The 20,661-nt window shown below is 43.1% G+C and overlaps 1 protein-coding gene across 1 annotated transcript; it reads left to right on the forward strand.

Annotated features, from left to right (window-relative positions):
* The first annotated feature begins 2,370 nt into the window (after positions 1–2,370).
* Pgk1 (phosphoglycerate kinase 1) lies at positions 2,371–18,917 on the forward strand. The gene is made up of 11 exons (XM_040744318.1): positions 2,371–2,545; positions 7,795–7,845; positions 9,553–9,708; positions 9,823–9,967; positions 11,880–11,983; positions 13,475–13,594; positions 15,823–15,937; positions 16,138–16,317; positions 17,679–17,856; positions 18,079–18,177; positions 18,479–18,917. The coding sequence occupies exons 1-11, from the start codon at positions 2,481–2,483 to the stop codon at positions 18,517–18,519; spliced, it is 1,254 nt and encodes a 417-aa protein (XP_040600252.1). The 5' UTR covers positions 2,371–2,480; the 3' UTR covers positions 18,520–18,917.
* Positions 18,918–20,661: the final 1,744 nt, after the last annotated feature.

A 20,661-nucleotide genomic window follows, 5' to 3' on the forward strand; every position in this document is an offset into this window, starting at 1 on the left:
TCAAAACACGCTGTATGAAATTCTCCAATAATTATATTAAAGCTATTACACAACTATATAGTTGTCATACCTAAAATTTTAAATCAAATACCCAAAGACCAGCAAACAACCAGTCAATATTAAGAAAATTTCAGGTTATTCCATGTTGTTTGAATTAAGATAGTAACAGGAAACATGAACCATACTTCTTTGAAATGTCTCTTAGGTATTTAAACGTGTAGTTTTCCAACCCTCTTCCTGTCCTTGCAATTTTAAAATCCAGGTGTTTTGTTTGTTTGTTTGTTTGTTTTTGTTTTTTCGAGACAGGGTTTCTCTGTGCCCTGGCTGTTCTGGAACTCATTCTGGAGACCAGGCTAGCCTCAAATTTGGAGATCCACCTCTCTCTGCCTCCCAAGTGCTGGGATTTACAGCCTAGTGTAGAAGTCATCCATCCCAACATTCTATTAATTAGCAATGAGTCAACATCTGTACAGATCTGAGTTTTTTCACTGTTCTCTGTTGTTTCTCAGAACAGCAGACTTCCCTTTATCTCATTGACCTAAGTTGGGCCCATTCCCAGACCAATGTGTGACAACAGGGCATGTAGGGGATGGGATTACCAGACTCAGACTTAGGTCAACAGTGATTTATCCCTTGGTGCTAGGACATAAGCCTACCTTTGCTGAGCACTAGTCACTATCTCAGCGCTCTATTAAATCGGATTTCTGCAAACAGGGAAGGTGGGAAAAGCTACTGGTGAGGTAACTGGCTGGAATGAATGGTTTCTGCTAAGATGAAAACTGCGTCTTTAACATTGTTACGACACCCAACGGATCTGGTTCACAGTTACCTTGCCTCACACATATAACCGTAGATTCCTTTATTTTCCTGTTATCACAGGCTTCTTCTCACCCTAGGCTTTCTGTTTCTTACTGTTATTTCAGACCAGAGACGGTTTAGCAGGTGAAAGTGCAGCTCCTCTCTCAAATTCATGGCTTTTTTTTTCTTTGTGTGTGTGTACCTAAATATGCAATTACGACCATCTCAGTCTGTATAAAGTCACTTGTATGTGTAGACTGCATACGACCTCAGACCACTTGGTACCAAATAACCAACTGGGAGCTCTCAGCCTTCCAGTTGCCTGTAGTCCTTTGTCTCTTCCATGCCGCGTGTCTTCTGTTACGGTATTTTTTTTTCTCCCCCTGTTATCTGAAAATCTATCTTTCCTCTTTGTGGACCCGTCTTTACCCTCTCCGTAGATATGCTTTTGTAAAATCTGTATATGAGAGAAAACACATGGTATTGCCTGACTTACTTCAAATAATATAGTAATTTTCAGAGATCGTCTGGTCAGTTACTCCTGGATGTCAGCTAGTGGGGAGAGGTGGAAACAAGCACCAGGAGTATGAGGGGGAAGGGCTGACATTCTCATGTGCCCTTCAATTTCCTAAGCAGCTGTCCTGCCTCAGACAGTAGGCAAGAGCTTTATCACTGAGAAGCATCCTCAGCCCAAATTAGTGTCAGTAGAGATTTAAAGTTTTCTGCAGTGCAGGCTACTGGATCTAGGACTTCCCGCATGCACTTTACAACTAAGCTCCACTCACAAAGGCGTCTAAATCCCAGTGGCCCAGTATTGCAATAATCACTTAGAAGCTCTGCAATCTTAGGCAAGACACTAAACCTTTGTCCATCAGTTACTTCATCTTTAATAACAGAACGTACTTAGGCGTTTTATGAGCATTGTTAGTTAACAGGACACACGTTGAACGTATTCGCCATTACAATGAATAATATAGTCACCGCAATTACATTGTACTTATTATAAAGGGGTTCGAGGACCTGGTCCTTTTTTGACTAAGTAAGGCCTTAAGTAGAATTCCATTTGGGAGCTGAGAAAGCGGAAGATTCCGAAAGGAGGTGGCATTTGCAAAGATTTTGAAAAGGCCCCTGGGAATTCCATCGGGTGGGGGCGGTGCTTTTCCCAAGGCAGTTCGGAGCATGCGCCGCTGAGCAGCCGCGCTGGGGCATTTTGGCTGCACAAGTGGCCTCTGGCCTCGCACACATTCCTCGTCCACCCCGAGGCACCAACCAGCCCCCTTCTTTCGGGCCCCTCGGTGAAACCTTCTACTCCTCCCCTAGTCAGGAAGGTTCCCCGGGGCTGGAGTCGTGCTGGACGTGACAAATGGAAGTCGCACGTCCCACCAGCTCCTTGTAGATGGACAGCGCCTCGGAGCAATGGAAGCGGACCAGCCTTCTGGGCTGCGGCCAATAGTAGCTCGGCTGCGGCCAATAGTAGCTCGGCTGCTTCGCTCTCCCCGGAGCAGCAGCCGGGAAGGGGCGGGTCCAAGGGCGGACTCGGGGGTGGAGCTAGGGGCGGGGCGGGGCGGGTGCCCTCTGGTCCTCCCTCAACCCGGCGTTCTGCACGCTTCAAAAGCCCACGACGGTCGCAGTGGTCTTCTCTTCCTCAGATCCGAGCCTCTTGATCCTACCGTGTTGCCAAAATGTCGCTTTCTAACAAGCTGACTTTGGACAAGCTGGACGTGAAGGGGAAGCGGGTCGTGATGAGGTAATCCTGTTCTGCTGCTCTCACGCCCTCCGGGCTCTAGTACAGCCCCTCTGGCCCTGGCAAGCACGCTTTTCCGTGCACACTAAGTTGCATCTGGCTTTCAGCTGGGTCTGGGGGTCCCGGATTTGTAGAGCAGGGCTGTCCCCCTCACCCCGTTGGGGCGGAGACTGCCCAGGTTTGCTGTTTCCTAACTGCTTTTCTTCCAGCTTCGAAAGCGACCAATAGTGTCCTTTAGGGAGTGGATTCCCACAGAGGAAGGGTTCAGATACTCAGGACTCAATCCTTTGCCCTTTTCTGAAATGCAGTTTCATATCCCGTAACGAGATGGGACCTAATGCTTATCCTGCAAATCTCTAGGCCCCAGTTGAGGGACCTTGAAAGGTCATTTAGCTAATTTCCCTTCCCCCCCCCCAAGGTCTTTGGACCATCCCTGGCAAATATGAAACCGCCCACGTTTCATTGGTCCCGGTACAAAAGGATTTCATTACTACAGGATGCTCAGAAGTGGAGGTCTCTCTCTCCCCAAAGAATTGTGGGTTGGAGGGTGAGGCCCACTGGTTGGAGCTCTGTACAGCTTATGTAACAGGACTCTGCTGCCCTACCTTGCCGTTGGACTCCTGGCCTTGGGGTTTGCATCAGGATTGTGACACATACAGGGTGTGGCCACCCGGAGTTGGAGGCCTCTAACCTCACCCTCAGAGGTGACTAGAGAAGCAGGATGTTAGAAGTGAGGAAGGCTCCCACGCACATGGCACGGCACTCTTCCTCCTTATCGGCACACGTGGATCCCTGGTCACTTACCAAGTTGGCTTCTCCCTTACCTAGCAATTACTAGGGTGTATGGAACTTCAACCTTTCTGCCTTTTATAATTTATACTGTGTGCCAGGAGTGATGGATGATGGTTAGATACATAACTGATGGGCTTGGCTATTCGTTTAACTATAGGACACAAGGGTAATTTTGAAGGGCCGTAGATAATCGCAGTGACTGCTCTGCCGGCTTGACCTTTTTTGGAAGTGGTTGATTGATTGGCAGTGTGTGAATGACGTAATCCTGGCCCCTTTCACAATTTGGGCCAGTTTGAATGAGGGCAACTTTTAGATGCACGTGTAAGGGAGCAGAGGCCCTCCTACCCCTGCAGCCTGGAGTTAGAGAACTGTACAGCCACATGTTTCATCGTGGCCAATGTTACTTGGCAGGTGGCCTTTTTTTCCGAGACAGGGTTTCTCTGTAGCTTTGGAGGCTGTCCTTGAACTAGCTTTTGTAGACCAGGCTGATCTCGAACTCACAGAGATCCACGGCAGGTGGCCTTTTCTTGCTGTGCAGTTAGCCAGAAGCAAGTGTTCTTGCAAAGGATTCATGTTACCCCAAATGGGATAGACCTTTGTAATCCGGATGGAGTAGAGATCCCAGGCATCCTAGGATTAAATAAAGGGCAGGTTCTAGCTCTTTATGGTGTTCCAAGGGATTGAGATTGACCCCGTGAAATAAAAGGTAGATGTTGTCCTGCAACTAGCTTAACAGGTTTAAAATATTTACTTCTACCTCCAGTGACTTGAGGCTGGTCTTTCCAGATGCATGCAGCTGCTGAAAACAGTGGGACATTGTATTGGTTGCCTTCCTGCAATTGCACTTTCGGGGCTTAATGCCATCTTCTACAGGAAACTGTCTTAAGGAATTAATGATGGTTGGGGGTTCAGAATGGAGGAAACAATTTTTCTTCCTTTGCACCAAATCAGGTTTCATTTAACAGGTTAGTTAACCTTGAGCCTTAAAATAGTTGGCTTGTTGAAAGTTATTGAACTATCAAGTTTGTAGCAGAGCCAAGACTAGAGTTTGGGAATCTTTAGCTACCAATCAGATTCTCTAAACACGTGAGCTTGATGACCCAGGGACAGGATGAAATAGACTTTGTGGGGGTTTCAATCTTTTCCTTTGGTGTGGATACATTGTGTTTATTTTTGAGGCCACACTGGTAAAGTTGCTTTGTTTCCTGATTTTTAATGCAATCTTGAATAGGGAGCTGCATTGTAGGCTTACATTTTAGAGGAGTCCAGGCAGCCATGTGGGTGAGCTCAGTGCCTTTTTGTTTCAGTGCTTTTTGTGGTAGTTGCTGGCAGTACTTCAGAAATGGCTTCTGGAGCAGTGGCTGTTTCACTTGCCTCCTTTCTGTCCTGTAGAAGGGCACTCTTGTCTTCTGACTTTTCTACTCCCTTGGTTGGAATTGGCAAGGGAAGTTGATTTGTAGGGGGTAACCATTAGTTTTCCATGTGCTGGGCAATCAAACACTAGGTATTTTGTTCTTGAGCACTTTCCTGCCGAGATCCTTTTGGAGCAGAAACCCCAACAGGTTCCACCTCAGTTTTTTTCTCCTTCCTACAAGTCTAGATTTTACACGGCCATTTGAGTAAGTTTCCTGCTGATTTTTGTCATGTCATTTCCTTTGTTTTCATTCAGGTTACTAATCATCCTTTGCTTGCTGATAAAGTACTTCTTTATCTTTTTTTTTGAGACAGGGTTTCTTTATTTCTTTGGAGCCTGTCCCGGAACTCTATACCATGCTGGCCTTGAACTCACAGAAATCCTCCTGCCTCTGCCTCCCAAGTGCTGGGATTAAAGGTGTGTACCACCAATGCCAGGCTAAAGTACTTCTCTTTTTCTTGTACCTTCCTGTTTTTTTTTAATTTTTTAAAATGTAGTTTTTTTCCCCCAACCTCACTGGTTTTGTGACTTGTGAAGCAACAGTCCTGGTGGAAAGAAGGAAAACGGAACTACACAGAATTTAGCAATCAGACCGTGAAGCAGCAGATGGGCATGCTTCTCTGAGAGTTTAGAATTGGGACTAAAATCCTGAGATTTCAATAAAAACTTGTGGTTTTTTTGTTTTTGAGACAGTTTCTCTGTAGTCCTGGCTTTCCTGGAACTAGCTCTGTAGACCAAACTAGCCTTGAATGAATTTACACACTGGTCTCTGCCTCCCAAGTGCTGGGATTAAAGGCGTTGCCCGGCAAGACTTGCTATTTTAACTTAATGGGTTTTTTGTTGTCTTATTTTGTAATAATTAGAAATTTCTAGAAGATTGCAAAGAATGTATAGAAACTCAGTTTTCCCCAGTGGCTGCATACCACATAATTGTAGTGCAATGTCAGAAGTAGGAGTTTGATAATGGTGTAAGGGGTGTATAGTTCTCTAGCATGTTATCACAGGCAGATTTGTATAATCACTACCTCAGTCAAGATATAGGACTGTTTGATCACCACCAAGACTCTCTAATGTTACTTCATCATAATGCCCTCCATTTTTCATTTCTGGTGATTACTGACCCAAGCTCTACTTTAAAAATTTGTTATTTCAAAAACAATAGATACATATTCATACAATGTAACTTTTGGAGATGCACTCTTTCACTTAACATTCATTTAATAGTTATCCATGTTGGTACATGTACCAACAGTATATTTGAATTGCTGGGTACTTTTCCCAGTATACGGGTGTATCATAGTTGAATCATTCATCTCTCCATTGGAGTCTATCTGGGTTGTTGCCAATTTGGGGCTTTTATAATGAAGCTATGAGATTTTTTTGTTCCTGTCTTAGTAATGGCTATATGCTGTACCTTCTCTTACTTAGGTAAAACACCTAGCATTGGGATTGCAAGCATTCTGCCACTGAGAGATAGCTGTCCAAAGGTGCTGTAATATTTCACATTCCTGTTAGGAGTGCACAAGTAGTCAGTTTTTCTGCATCCTCCCCAGTATTTGGTGATAGTAAAATTGTATGGCAGAAATGAATATATACTAGGGAGGCGTTTTAGCTACCAGAAGATTAAAACAGTGGACTATAAGAAATTGGAATTTCCCCAGGAATCTCATGCTGGGAGAAGAAAAGCTTGGGCTATTTTCCAGCACAGTTACAACCTCACAGACAAAGATGGGTCAGTGGTGGACAGGGCCACACTTTGACGTTCAGACTGCTTAGATGGGAGGAGCTACCCAATCAGATGTATATAATCCTGACCCTGTGTTCGAATTTTAGGTTTCTGAAGATGGATTTGGAGAGTTAGCACTGGATTACTTTGTCTCTTTTGGTGGTGACATAAAATCAGTGTCTTTTCTGTTTTTTTTTCTTGGCTATTAATGTGGCTGTTCTAATTTGCTTATCAGGGAAGGATGGCTGAACCTGGCTTGTTGGGCATAGACTGCCATCCCGAGTTTGGTAGTTGTCATTTTAGCAATTGTGGTATATGTAGTGATACCTGAATTTGTCTGTAAGGCAAAGCATGAGAGTATCCCTGGGAAGTGGAAAAGGATGCATATTATAATAACAAGTGGAATGTGTAGGCAAGGCTGTTCCCTGCTTCAGTCCTCAGAAGAGAAACTAATGGCAGGCAGAGCTGGGAGTCTAGGAGATGCTAGATGAAGTCTGAAGGTAATCAAGAGGGCAGTGAGAGAACTAATCCAGTTTTCATCAGTAAGCTGATGGATGCCATCAGAGATGTTTGGGTATTTCAGCCCAAAGGCATCCCTTCTTAGTACCCTATGCAGTTAACCCTTTTGTCCATGAGCCTTCCTGGCCTGGGAGGCTGTAAGAGGCCCATGGCAATGGGATACTTGACCTGTTTTGGTCTGAACTTGAAGGCTGGCAAGGGCCTGCTCAGGATATTTAAAGAGGATAACTTAGGTGCCAGGAACCAACTAGAGTGTACCTCATTTTTAAGAGGCATAGTGTCTTTTAATTTTAAAGGCATTTTTAAATCTCAGTCAAGAACTGTGTCCCCCAAGCTCCTTGTAAGGTAGATTAGTGTTCAGGGCATAGAGGAAATCAGTGACCTTCAGACAGAAAAGACCAGTGAAACAGACAAAGGGCAAAGATGGAGCTTCACAACAAGGACAGTAGCAGGAAGGCCTTCACTTAATATTTTTTACAAGGGCATTGTGTGTGTGTGTGTGTGTGTGTGCGCGCGCGCGCGCGCATGTGTTACATACGCACGGACATATATAACGTGCACATGCCAAGGCATAGGTGTGGAGTTCAGAGTACAAGTTGTAAGAATGGTTTTCTTCCACTGCATGGGTCTTCAGGATAAAGCTCAGGTGTCAGTCTTGGCAATAAGTGCCTGTACCCCCTGGGCCATCTTGCCAACCGTCTATCTTTTAATGCCTCTCATTTTGAAGGTGAGATGGTTCAAACTTTTGAAGGACCAAGAAGTGGATCATGGCTCTGATACTAAAGCCTTTTTCTTTTTTAGGGTGGACTTCAATGTTCCTATGAAGAACAACCAGATAACAAATAACCAAAGGTAAGATTACTACTAAACCTGGCTTGGGTTTAAGATGTGTGAGGATATGGGATACACATTTCTTTCTTTTCATACTGTGGGAGTACAGCAATGAAAGCCGTTTGACTTTGGTTCTTTATTAACCTGCTTTCTTGACAGTGTGGGAATTTAATGAGTCTAAATTTATGAAAGAATATTTAAAAATCACCCTACACTGGGTGTGGTGGCAGAGGCAGACAGATCTCTGAGATTGAAGCCCACCTGGTGGACAGAGGGAGTTCTTGGACAGCCAGGTCTATAGAGAGACCTTATCTCAAACCAAACAAATTCTAGTTTGACATGGTGTATTCCGATAATCTCAGTGCTTGGAAGGCTGGATTTAGGAGCATCACAATTAAGTTGAAGGTTGCCTGAGCTACAAAGCCAGTTTTAGGCCATTTTGGTTATCAAAAAACTTGTCTCAAAAAATATATTCAACATACATTGTATGAAATTCTTGAAGAATTAATAACTATTTTGAAATAAAACCAAACAGAATAGTCCCCCACTACCAGCAAAAACATCCTGAGAAAGTCTTCCTTGTTTTAAGAATAATTTCAAGGAATTTGGAGATACATTTTCTTTTAAATCAGCTTCTGCTATGCTTGGGGTTAGGATCCTTCTGCCTCAGCCTCCCAAGTGTTAGATTCTAGGGACATGCCATAATGTCTGGCTCTTTATTTTAAATTAAATATTTATTTATTTATTATGTATACAGTGTTCTGGTATGTATGCCTACACACCAGAAGAGGGCACCAAATTTCATTATAGATGGTTGTGAGCCACCATATGGCTGCTGGGAATTGAACTCAGGACCTCTGGAAGAGTAGCTAGTTAATCTCTGAGCCATCTTACCAGCCCCAAATTAAAAATTTTAAAAAGATTTATTTATTTTATGTGGATGTAGAGTTTGTATTTTGTGACTGAATGATAGCTTATTTTTCTCCATTCACCTGCTAATGGGCAGTGAGGTGAAGTCTTTATCTTAGCCATTTACACAATGCTACAATAAACGGGTGTACAGATGTCTTTTGTATGCTAATTTCATTTGCTTTGAGTCAGTACCCAGTGGCTCTGGCCACAAAGGTAACCTCTATATACCTAGCAACTCCTCACATTTCAGGGATCAGGTGTTGATCATGCATTACCTGCCTTAGACAACTGTTTTCAGAGAACTCAGGGGACACTTTAAAAGCCAAGGTTGTTTGTTTATAGACACGGTCTCATGTATTCCAGACTGGCCTCGTTTACTAGGTTACTGAAGATGGTCCTTTTCTACCTCCCAAGTGCTGCGATCACAGGTGTGCACCACCTTGAGCAGTTTGTCCTGCTGATTGTCCCAGGGCTTTGTGCATGCCAGGCAGGGAAGTACTTTCCCACTTGAGATACAGTGTCATCCCCTAAGAGCCAAGGACTAACCTCCCAGGCAGGTCCTGCTGTAGCCTGTAGCTTCAGGCTTGCTAAGTTCTTTTCTGCATGAGGAACAGATCCATGATGAGGCTGTAGTTCCAGGTGACAGGTTTGTATCATGTTTGTCTTCTGACCACAAGCCTGAATTCTGCAACCCTCAGACTTGAGGAACCTTGGAAGAAGAAAGCACGCTTTATATTATGAAGTCACTGGTTGAAACAGTTCCCACTAATTCTTAGGAAGATCATTGTTGTGTCTTTTGTTTTCTCTTGGTTATAGGATCAAGGCTGCTGTCCCTAGCATCAAATTCTGCTTGGACAATGGAGCCAAGTCTGTTGTTCTGATGAGCCACCTGGGCCGGCCTGATGGTGTGCCCATGCCTGACAAGTACTCCTTAGAGCCAGTTGCTGCAGAACTCAAATCTCTGCTGGGCAAGTGAGTACAGGGCTCTGCTGGTGAGCTTTGGGAGGTGAGGGAGCCGGGCATGCTGTCACTGGTTCTTAGCTTTCAGCCTGCTCAGTTTTCATTTTTTGCTCCTCCCTCCCCCAGGGATGTTCTGTTCCTGAAGGACTGTGTGGGCCCAGAAGTGGAGAATGCTTGTGCCAACCCAGCAGCTGGCACTGTCATTCTGCTGGAGAACCTCCGTTTTCATGTAGAGGAAGAAGGGAAGGGAAAAGATGCTTCTGGAAACAAGGTAGGACCTGTGGTCTTGCTGTTATTGGGCCTTGGGGCCTGAATGTGTAAGAGGTCATGATTAAAGAATAGTGGAAGCTCATCTTGGGCCATGGATGTGGCTCATGGTAATGTACAATGCCCTGGGTACAGTCCTCAGCACTGCAGAAACAAAACAATCATTTAAAAACAGCATGACGGATTATGAATTGTCGCAGAGTACACACACTGTATAACAACTACCAGTGAAGGAATGGATGTGACCAGCACTGCACAAGCTTTCTTCCTATTCACTTTTTGAAATACCTTTTAAAAATACATAAATGTTCTTGGTTAACCAGAGTATTCGGTGAGTGTAACGGTCATGGTGGGAGGACTTAAAGGCATTTCTTGGATAGGGCAGGAGTGGTTTCAGACACGGTCTCATGTAGCTCATGTACTGCGCAGGTCAGGATGCTCTTGAATTTGATGTAGCCTACGATGACCTTGAACTGAACTCCACATTCCAAGTGCTGGGTTTACAGGCTTGTCCTCTCACCTGACTCAAGGCCTTTTCTTCTGAAAGGAAGTGTTTTCATTCGAGACTCTAAAATAAGTAGGTACAGGTCCCATCCTTATTTCCTAGGGAAAGAGATCTCCGAAGCTTGGGTTTCGGAAATGCAATCATTTTGTTGAAGTTAATGGTGCTGTTGCTAGGCTTTATGGTTCAGTCCATTAGATCTGCAAGCTTTTTTCCTACAAAGAAGCAGATAGTACATGTTGGAGTCTTCATGCGTCATGTGGTCAGTTGCAACTGTATAGTCTGGATCTACTCGCATGCTATTGGCATCTAAAGGCTGCAGACAATCCACAAGACTGGTCACTAGACCACAGAATTCAATTATTAAATGTGAAAACGGCCTCTTTGAGCATGATTTTTGGATTTGCCCTTGGATTATCCAAGGGCACTTCCTAGAACTTTCCAATCTTTGGGACTTAAATGATGAAAGAACAAAATGCTCAGAGGGTATATATCAGTCCCCTTTTGACTTCTGACATTTCTTAAGGTCATTTGGAGTGCCTGCTTGCAAGCAGTTTCTTTTCTTAGCACAGGCCTTGAGCTGGCCCTACCCTGCTTTGGCCTGGTCTTGCTACAGTACTACTCAAATGCTAACTTAATTCTGTGCCCTTTTAAACTGAAATACAAGATGGAAAAACTTTAGTGCTTAGAAATGGCAGGAGGCAACTTGAAAGTTGATGCAGAATGTTTTATCCAGGAATCAGTGACCCAACTATGACTTCTGACTTCACTCTTAGCTAATTCACTTGCTATTCAGTCTAATGGCTTAGAATACATGAGATGCAGGAATCCAGATATAAGTTCAAAATGGACACAAAGTGAGGGCAAATTTCAGTTTTAAGGTTTTTTTTTTTTACAGGTAATTGTGAGCTCTAGTATGGGTTCTGGAGGAACAGCAAGTACTAACCACTTGCTATCTATCTACCACCATAATTGAATATTATTCAGTGTGTTCACATTGTTATTTTTTACATTGCCTTCCTTATACCCACTGGCAAATCAAAAGTGAGATGTTCTGATTATTAATTTCTATGGCATCTTTTCCATGAAAAGCTTGAATTTATTTTAATTTCCCTCAAACATTCTTTCGTTTTGATATTTTCTCACATGTATTTTGTGTGTATATGTGTGTGTGTGTATGTGTGTAAATGTGTGCAAGATTTTCACGGGGAGGTAATGGAGACAAGAAATGACCAAAGGACCTGAATATTTGGAAGAAAGAATAGACCTTCTAGTAGTAAACCTCATCCTACTAACTCAGGGTCTTAAAGATGTTCAAGAGAATTCTTGGTGACCTGAAATGCTTTTGGAGTTGTTTTTGGAGCCAGCAATATTTCCTATGTTAGATTTTTCCCTTTTAAATTTTTCTCTGCAGATTAAAGCTGAGCCAGCCAAAATTGATGCTTTCCGAGCCTCACTATCTAAACTTGGGGATGTCTATGTCAATGATGCTTTTGGGACTGCACACCGAGCCCACAGGTATGGAGAGCCTTGTTAGTACTAGGCAGAATACAGTGTTTTAGAGGCTTGAGCAGCTCAAATTCTGGGTTGTTTTTAGAGATTGCCATCAAGCAACTTATGGGAAGCAAGAATTTGTATGATTTGTACTTCAGGGAAGGAACTCAAGCTCAGCTTACTGATTTATTTACTGGCTTATGTTCAGCTAACTTTGTGTGAGGTAGCCCTGATTAGCTTGGAAATCACCATATAGACCAGATCAGCCTTGTTTCTGTATCCTGAGTGTTGGGATTAAAAACATGAACTAACATGCCACCAGTGTTTGCCAATTTTCTTATAGTTCAGGACCACCAACCTAGGGATGCTATCACCCATCATGAATTGGACCCTGCTGCATTAATTAGCAATTAAAACAGTGTCCCACAAACATGCCCACAGGCCAGGGATCTCTAGGCTGCCCTGAATTGACAGTAAAATCCCCATATCCTTTTAACTTCTACCTCTATTTGAAGCTATCTGGCCCTTATTAAATATCTTGATTCAAAGTGGAAATAGAGACAAAATAGTTGGGAGGGGTAAAACATTTGGAGCTTCAGAAAAGAGGTTTCCCTAACTTTGTGTAGATTTTTTTCCTTTGAGAACCTTATATTGAAATATCTATTCTTATCAACTGCTGATTATACTGTGAGTCTACCTTTGTTAACTCATCTTTACCATTTTTAAATGTGTATGAGTGTTTTGGCTGCATGTTTATGTGCACCATGTGCATGCAGTGTTCTCAGAGTCCACAAGAGGGCATCTGATTCCCCTGGGACTGAAGTTACAGAGGGTTTTCAGCTGCCCTGTGGGTGCTGGGAATGAACCCAGGTCCTCTGCAAGGGCAGCAAGTGATCTTCACTGCTGAGCCATTTCTCCAACCCCTATTGGGTGTCTTATTTTTTATTTTTTAAAGATTCTTCTCATACATTAAATCCCATCCACAGTCTTCCCTTTACTCCATCCAGTCTCCTCTCCCACTTCCCTTCTCCCCCAGACCCACCCCCTCTGTTTCCCTTCCCCAAAAATGGCAGGTCTCCCAGGGATAGCAACTTCACAAGGCATAACAAATTACAATAGACTAGGCACATACCCTCAGCAAGGCTGGAGGAGGTAACGTGGTAGGAGAAAAAGGGTCCCAATAGCAGGCAAGAGAGTCAGACAACCCCACTCTCACTGTTAGGAGTCCCACAAAAATATCCAACTACACAACCATAACCATATACATTAGCATATGCAGAGGACCTAGCTTATACCCCAACCTTAGTAGGTATTCTGAATTCTACCCCAGTCCATTGCTTTTTTTTTTACTCTTGATCATAATGCATCTCAGATATAAATGCCTTTATTGCAGTTTAGGGATTAAACCATGGTCTGTTAGTATCCCAAGTGATGAGAGCTGGCTTCTGGGTCTGGGAAAAATGGTTGAATTTGACTGGATTTGGAATACATTCTCTTTTTTTTTTTCCCTCCTAGCTCCATGGTGGGTGTGAATCTGCCACAGAAGGCTGGTGGATTTTTGATGAAGAAGGAGCTGAACTACTTTGCCAAAGCTTTGGAGAGTCCTGAACGCCCCTTCCTGGCTATCTTGGGAGGGTATGAAGAACACTGCTTTAAGTGGTGGTCCACAGAGAGCTAGGGTGGTTTATGGTCAGATAGCACAATCACATTGGGTGACTGGGGAGAATTTAATAAAGGGACTGACTGTTCACAGAGGTGAGGGTGGGGTTTAGGGTAGGTCCTGCAATAATCTGGGGTTAGTAAGAGTAATCAGCCCCTGAAGATAAGGTAGTTGGTACAAAGAGGCGGTCTGATTAGAATTGTAGTCAGGGGATATAGGGCTGGTCATGTGGTGAGGAGCCAGGGAAAGATACTTATACTTTTTCTTCAGTTTCCAGCTAGGACACCCACTTGTATGCACCACTTATTGGTCCAATTTATCTGGAAAACAGAAAGCTTGTGAGCCTCTTAATGTGGTCTATGTAGGTTAGCTTCGTGGGACACAAGAGTGTAGAGAAGGGAAGAAAATGGTTCCTTGGGGAAAATGGAAACAGACCCGTTGAGGTGGTCATCTCAATCCTTGAGGCTTTTTCCCCCTTAAGATAAGGTCTCATCTCAGGCTGGCCTAGAAATTGCTTTGTTGTCCAGGATGATCTTGAGTCCTGAGCTGCATGCTTCAATTTCCTGAGTGCTAGGATTACATGCTTGTGCCACACACCCAGCCAAGGTGCTTCTTAAAACAATTTCAAAGTTTCTATCTTACAGTCTGGCAGGGGTAACTATGAAAACTTCCTTCTGTGTTTAAAGCATCATTTAGACTGAATTCTCTAGATCACACACCTGCATGTTTCTTATATGGGGAAAGGCAGTGTGTGGGTAATAGTAATAGTTTAGCCTTTAAGAAGTGAGGGCTGAGTGGATACATTGCACAGGGTAAAGTAGGAACAAGGAACTGAACTGCTAGGATGAGAAAGCTGCCTTTCACTTGGCATAGCTGGTAAGGCGGTGGCCTCATGGTTAGAGGACCATGACCCTGTGTTTCCCCTCCCACATGACTAAGCACACTAAGCATTTCCTGATGAAAAATTGACTCTGGGACTGGGTGTCAATTTCTCATAGCATAGTTGTTCTCTATGCTTCATGAACACTGTTTCAGGGTCCTAAAAATAACCCAGATGGATGCAGGTTTATAGTTCCTAGAAATGTTGAATGAACCTTTTGTTGTTTACAGAGTTAAAAGCATCAGACTCTGAACTTCGGCTTCTCGTCAGATTAGCATTTGAGTAGTCTGGGGTTGCTTCTTAGGTTTTCTGACGATCTGGAATATGGGAGTGAATGATACCTGCTGTTGGTTCAGTTTTTTTTTTTTTTACGAGACAGGGTTTCTCTGTATTTTGGAGAGGGTTTCTCTGTATTGTTTTGGAGGCTGTCGGTCCAGCCCAGCCTCGAACTCACAGAGATCTGCCTGCCTCTGCCTCCCTAGTGCTGGGATTAAAGGTGTGCGCCACCACCGCCCGGCTAGGGGTTCAGGTTTTAGAGTAAGATTGAAATGCAGCATTTGGGGGCTGGACAGGTGGCTCAGTGGTTGAGCACTGGCTATTCTTCCAGAGGTCCTGAGTTCAATTCCCAGCAACCACATGGTGGCTCACAACCATCCATAATGAGATCTGCTTCCTCTTCTAACCTGCAGGGATACATACTGTATACATAATCAATAAATAAATATTAATAAAACGAAATGCAGCAGTCTTTAACTGCAGGACATCTGTTGCAAGATCTCTGAATTGAAGCCAAGGACAGCATAAACTATAAAGATAGACTGATTTTTTTTTTCTGGACCTATAGGTAGCAGGCATAGACAGACGTTAGGCCTGGCATGGGTTTTGGAAACCTTAAATCCCATTCCCAGTGACACACCTCTTCCTTTCTAGACAGTTCAACTGGAGACTAAGCATACAAATATGAATCTATGCAGACCATTTCCATTCAAATCATTACAGTTACTAATCTGTCAATCTGGGCTTTGAATTTTGATGGGGATGTAGGGGATGCTTGCTTTTCTGCTTTTATGGTGCCGTGGATTAAACCCAGGGTTTTAGACAAGTGCTTTCATACTTAGCTATACTCTTAACCCAAGTTATCCTTTTTAAGCCCTTCTTTTGGTGCTTTCTTCAAAGGATTGCTCCAAGAATGGAGAGTTGGAGAAACATGGCCAAGTTAGGCAGTACTTTTTCCACTTTGTGGCATTTCCTTGTCTCTGAGTAATAGCACTACACTTACCAATTATATGTGCTTGTGGTGATGATTCTTGCTTTCCCTTCTAGAGCTAAAGTTGCAGACAAGATCCAGCTGATCAATAATATGCTGGACAAAGTCAATGAGATGATCATTGGTGGTGGAATGGCTTTTACCTTCCTTAAGGTGCTCAACAACATGGAGGTAGGAAACCAGAGGCAAGAAGCTCTGTATCGATAGAAGTTCATGTGCATTTAATGTGAATCCGAAAAACATTTTCATTTCATCTGTGAAGTTGCTCGTCTTTGGTTCCTGTATTTATCGAATGCTGAACTCCTGTCTCCTTTGAGTCAGCCATGTTCTTAATTTAACAGCTGATCTTCATCTTCTTTGCTCTCCTGTAGATTGGCACTTCTCTGTATGATGAAGAAGGGGCCAAGATTGTCAAAGATCTCATGGCCAAAGCTGAGAAAAATGGTGTGAAGATTACCTTGCCTGTTGACTTTGTCACTGCTGACAAATTTGATGAGAATGCCAAGACTGGCCAAGCTACTGTGGCCTCTGGTATACCTGCTGGCTGGATGGTGAGTCCATTGGTTGGTGGTTCTGTGTTCTGTAAGTGATCACAAACTTGGTAGCATGCATTCATCTAGCAGATGTGGCAGTGGAGATACAGCTAAATGTCTCACAGATGTTAAGAAATGCTCTGCCACTGAGCTGTGGCCCCTCCCCCAACAAACATTTTATATTAATTTCCATGGGACCCAGGACAGGAAATGTTGCATTGGGCTATCAGAATGCTGCTGTTTTATCAGTAATAGGGCAAACCCACTTTTTTCTCTTTTGGTTTTTCTTCAAACCCACTTTTTGAATGTTACATGGCTAACTACAAGCCATTGTAAACAAACTTTCAGGTCAGCGAGATGGCTCAGTAGCTAAAAGTGCTTGCTACATAAGCCTGATGAGCTATATTTATGGAACCTAAACTGAAGTTCCAAAAGATGTCCTGACTTCTACATGTCATGTGCATGCTCCCCATAATAACAACCATACTAAATAAAAATTAACAAAAAAATAACTTCACAACAGTAAGATAATGAAAGTACACTTATACTACCTTGCTTACCAAGTACTAGTATCAATGTGTCCTTCAATAGTTTGATAACTGTATAAAATCATATCACATTTATGTGCTGGTTTGCTTATTTAAATTTTCTTTCATTAGACATTTTGCTATTACATTATTTCTCAAAGTGTGTTCTTATACATGTGGCATATATATATATATATATATATATATACACATGCATGAAAATGAAAATAAATCATACAGACTGGGCACGGTGGCACTCACCTTTAATCCTTGTACTCTGGAGGGAAGGAAGGGTAGAGAGTTTGAGGCTGGCCTGGTCTACATAGCAAATTGCAGCTCAGTCAAGTATACATAGTGATATCCTGTCTCAACAAATAAAAACAAAAAGGAAGCAAATTATTCAGCCCTACTAAATCAGAAACTCTAGGAGTGGGATTCAACATGGTTTTTGAGCAAAGCTTCATGGAGATTATGATATGGGAGGTTTGAACATAACTGATGTGGTTCAGTGTTTCTCAGTTGACATCTCACATAGTTGTAGCTGTGGCAAGGCATATCACTAGCTGCAAGGTGTCAGTTATGTTCACCCCAACTTGTAACAGCCAAAAATATCTCCAGACGGTGTAACATAGTCATTTGATAGGCCGAACTGACCTGGGTTGAGATGCTAGACCTTGGCTGCCATTCAGCAGCATGAGGTTTTCCCTTGTCAATGGGCACATACACACACATACATTTTGATTCTAGTAGAAACTCTTGATGTTCATTCAGCCTAACATGGTCTTGGTGGAGGTGATATTTGGTCCTACTAAATTTCTTCTAATAGTTCATCCTCTTGTTTCTACCCTCCAGGGCTTAGACTGTGGTACTGAGAGCAGCAAGAAATACGCTGAGGCTGTGGCTCGAGCTAAGCAGATTGTTTGGAATGGACCAGTCGGGGTTTTTGAATGGGAAGCTTTTGCAAGGGGAACCAAGTCCCTCATGGATGAGGTGGTAAAAGCCACTTCTAGGGGTTGCATCACTATCATAGGTAAGGAGTCCTGTCCTAATCTAGTACAACATGGCAGAGCAGGATTCAGGGGAGGCAAGGGGGTGGGGTAGGTGCTATTTTCTGGGTCTCTAGGCTCTCGGGAAAATCTGTTAGTTCATGGAGGTATCATTCTTAGGGTATCCTGTCAAGGTGGAGTGGGGAGTTCATTAGCTACATTTAGGTTTGGGTGCTAACATTTTTTCTCTGGTCTTCATTCAACAGGTGGTGGAGACACTGCCACTTGCTGTGCCAAATGGAATACAGAGGACAAAGTCAGCCATGTCAGCACTGGGGGTGGTGCCAGTCTAGAGCTCCTGGAAGGTGAGGTTATTCTGTGTTTTGGTTTATTAGAGGCAGGGTGGGGAACAGAGTGGAGAACTTTGGCCAGTTCTGTCACTAGCAATCAGACTAGCTACACAGCACAAGCAAAGCACCTGCAACCCACTTGGCGGGAGGGGTAGGTAGGAACACGTTTTAATTAACCTGGGACCGGGATTGCAGGAGTTTGGGACTCTTGTCCTGTAACCTAACAGTTGACATTTTATTAGTAAGACAAAGGGGCAGATGTAGCTTAGTGGGTCTTACAGTAATGCTCTCTGTGTGTGTGCTCTCTCAAAAACAGGTAAAGTCCTTCCTGGGGTGGATGCTCTCAGCAATGTTTAGTATTTTCCTGCCTTTTGGTTCCTGTGCACAGCTCCTAAGTCAACTTAGTGTGTTTTCTGCATCTCCATTTGGTGTTAGCAAAAGATTCAGCTAGTGGCGGAGATGCAGCACCAGGAACCCTTAAACAGTTGCGCAGCATCTCAGCTCATCTTTACTGCATCGGGATTTGTCTACATTCTTCAAGATCCCATTTAAATCCCTTAGTGGCTAAGTGCATTTTAGAGTACATCTATTTATATTCTGCCTGTAAAAGAAAGTGAGCTATAAGAGCTTAGTTCTCTTTGAGTAGCCTCTGGTTAGCTTTGTCACTGTTCATGATGCAGCATGGAAAAAAAGACAAAATACCAGCTGTAGGTTTGGAGAAGTTGATGCTCTATTAATAAAGATGTCCACTGAAACTGGAGTTTTCCTGTCATACTTTGTTAGGAAGGGTGAGAATACAATACTTTTTTGTTTTTTGAGGCACGGTTTCTATGTGAAGCTTTGTAGACCACCCTGGCCTCGACTCACTCTGCTTCCCAAGCGCTGCTTCCCGAGGGATTAAAGGCGTTCACCACAGCACTGCCCAGCGAGAATAGAATCTTGATGGCATCAATTATCTATCTACATTTTGAAAGGAAAGATTGGGGCTGTAGTAGTGGGGAGGTGGGATTAGATAAATGACTATCCTGTAGTGAAAGCTTATTCATGCTTTATTACAAATGTTTTATAGTTAGATACTGTAACTTTTCCTTTTTGGGGGCTTTTTGAGACAGGGTTTCTCTGCATAACAGCCCTAGCTGTCCTGGAACTAGCTCTGTAGATCAGGCTGGCTTCGAACTCACAGATTCACTGGCCTCTGCCTGGCAAGTGCTGGGATTAAAGGCGTGTGCTATCACAGTCCAGCTAGGTAGTGTAATTTTTCAATGACAAGATATATAAACAGAAAAGCAACTAAAACAAGCCCCAGTTCATTTTTCCCATTCTTGACTCACATTCCCTAGTTTTTCTTCTTAATTCCAAGTTCATGGCTCTAAGTACTGAGCTTTTCAAACATGTCTATTAATTCCATAGCTTGAACAATGAAACCAACAGCCTCTGTCCCGCATACATGTCTTCATTCTCAGTATTTTGCCATTGCTATCAATTAGATCAGAAATTTACATTATGAGGAGTCTGCATAGTGTTTGCTTGTAGTGAAGACAGGACAGAACTTCAAGATCATCCTTGGCTACATAGTGAGGCCAGTCTCAAGCTCTAAGGTTTACATTATGAGTATAAATGCCATTTACATAAGCATATAGTATGCTATATTTTTGTCATTTTAATTTTCTTTACAATTAACAATTTCTGGGCATGATGACACACATGTCTTTGATCCTAAGACATACCGAGATCCACACCAACCAAGGCTCATGTGAACATTAAGTCTATGTAAACACATCAGATAGTTTAAAAAGTTTTGTGCTTGAATCCATGGTGCCTCTGCTCCAGTTTTACTGGGTGCCCTAGGTTTATTGTATCTCTCTGGGGGGGGGGTGTTCCTTTCACCTTAGAAACCCTTGTTTCCCCTCTTTCTCAGTTTACTGTTCTTTTTGACAGTTAATTGTCTCTCACTTTACCTTGAGCTTACTAGCCCTGGCTGGCTGGGATTTATCTAACTCAGGCTGACCTTGAACTTCCAGTGATCCTCCTACCTTTGCCCTTAGGGCTGAATTTTTTGAATGTATCACCATGCCTGGCAATATGTCCACAATAACTCCCATGCTATAAAGAGTAATTCAATTTTTTTTGGTGAGCTGTGTAATGACAAGATTTTTACAGTGTTCAGACTAGCCTCAAACTTACTGATCCTGATCCAGCCAGAGCATCCTGAGTGCTGGAATTGTAGGTATGCATCACCACTCCTAGCTTAAATTTAATCATTAGCTCATTTGTTTCCTGCTTTTCCAATACCCAATTTTGATTCCATGTAATCAGAAAGGATGGATGTATGGTGAGAAGTCCCTTTCCTACTTGTCTACTGGCTTCCCTCACAAGAAGCACTTCCTAAGACCAGTTTTAGTTTACTTCATAGCTCTATACACATCCCAAAGAGCATCTTCAGTTTCTAAGATTTAAACCCATCTTGATTGCCACTGGTTTCTTTACCATGAGTCAAAT

The sequence above is a fragment of the Mesocricetus auratus genome, unplaced genomic scaffold (assembly GCF_017639785.1).
Source record: "Mesocricetus auratus isolate SY011 unplaced genomic scaffold, BCM_Maur_2.0 Super-Scaffold_100003, whole genome shotgun sequence".
NCBI classification, from domain to species: Eukaryota; Metazoa; Chordata; class Mammalia; order Rodentia; family Cricetidae; genus Mesocricetus; species Mesocricetus auratus.

Coding starts and splice junctions, on each gene's coding strand:
- Pgk1 (XM_040744318.1), top strand. CDS start 2,481: ATGTCGCTTTCTAACAAGCTGACTTTGGACAAGCTGGACGTGAAGGGG. Junction 16,318..17,678: donor GTATACCTGCTGGCTGGATG/GTGAGTCCATTG, acceptor TCTACCCTCCAG/GGCTTAGACTGTGGTACTGA. Junction 18,178..18,478: donor CAGTCTAGAGCTCCTGGAAG/GTGAGGTTATTC, acceptor TCTCAAAAACAG/GTAAAGTCCTTCCTGGGGTG.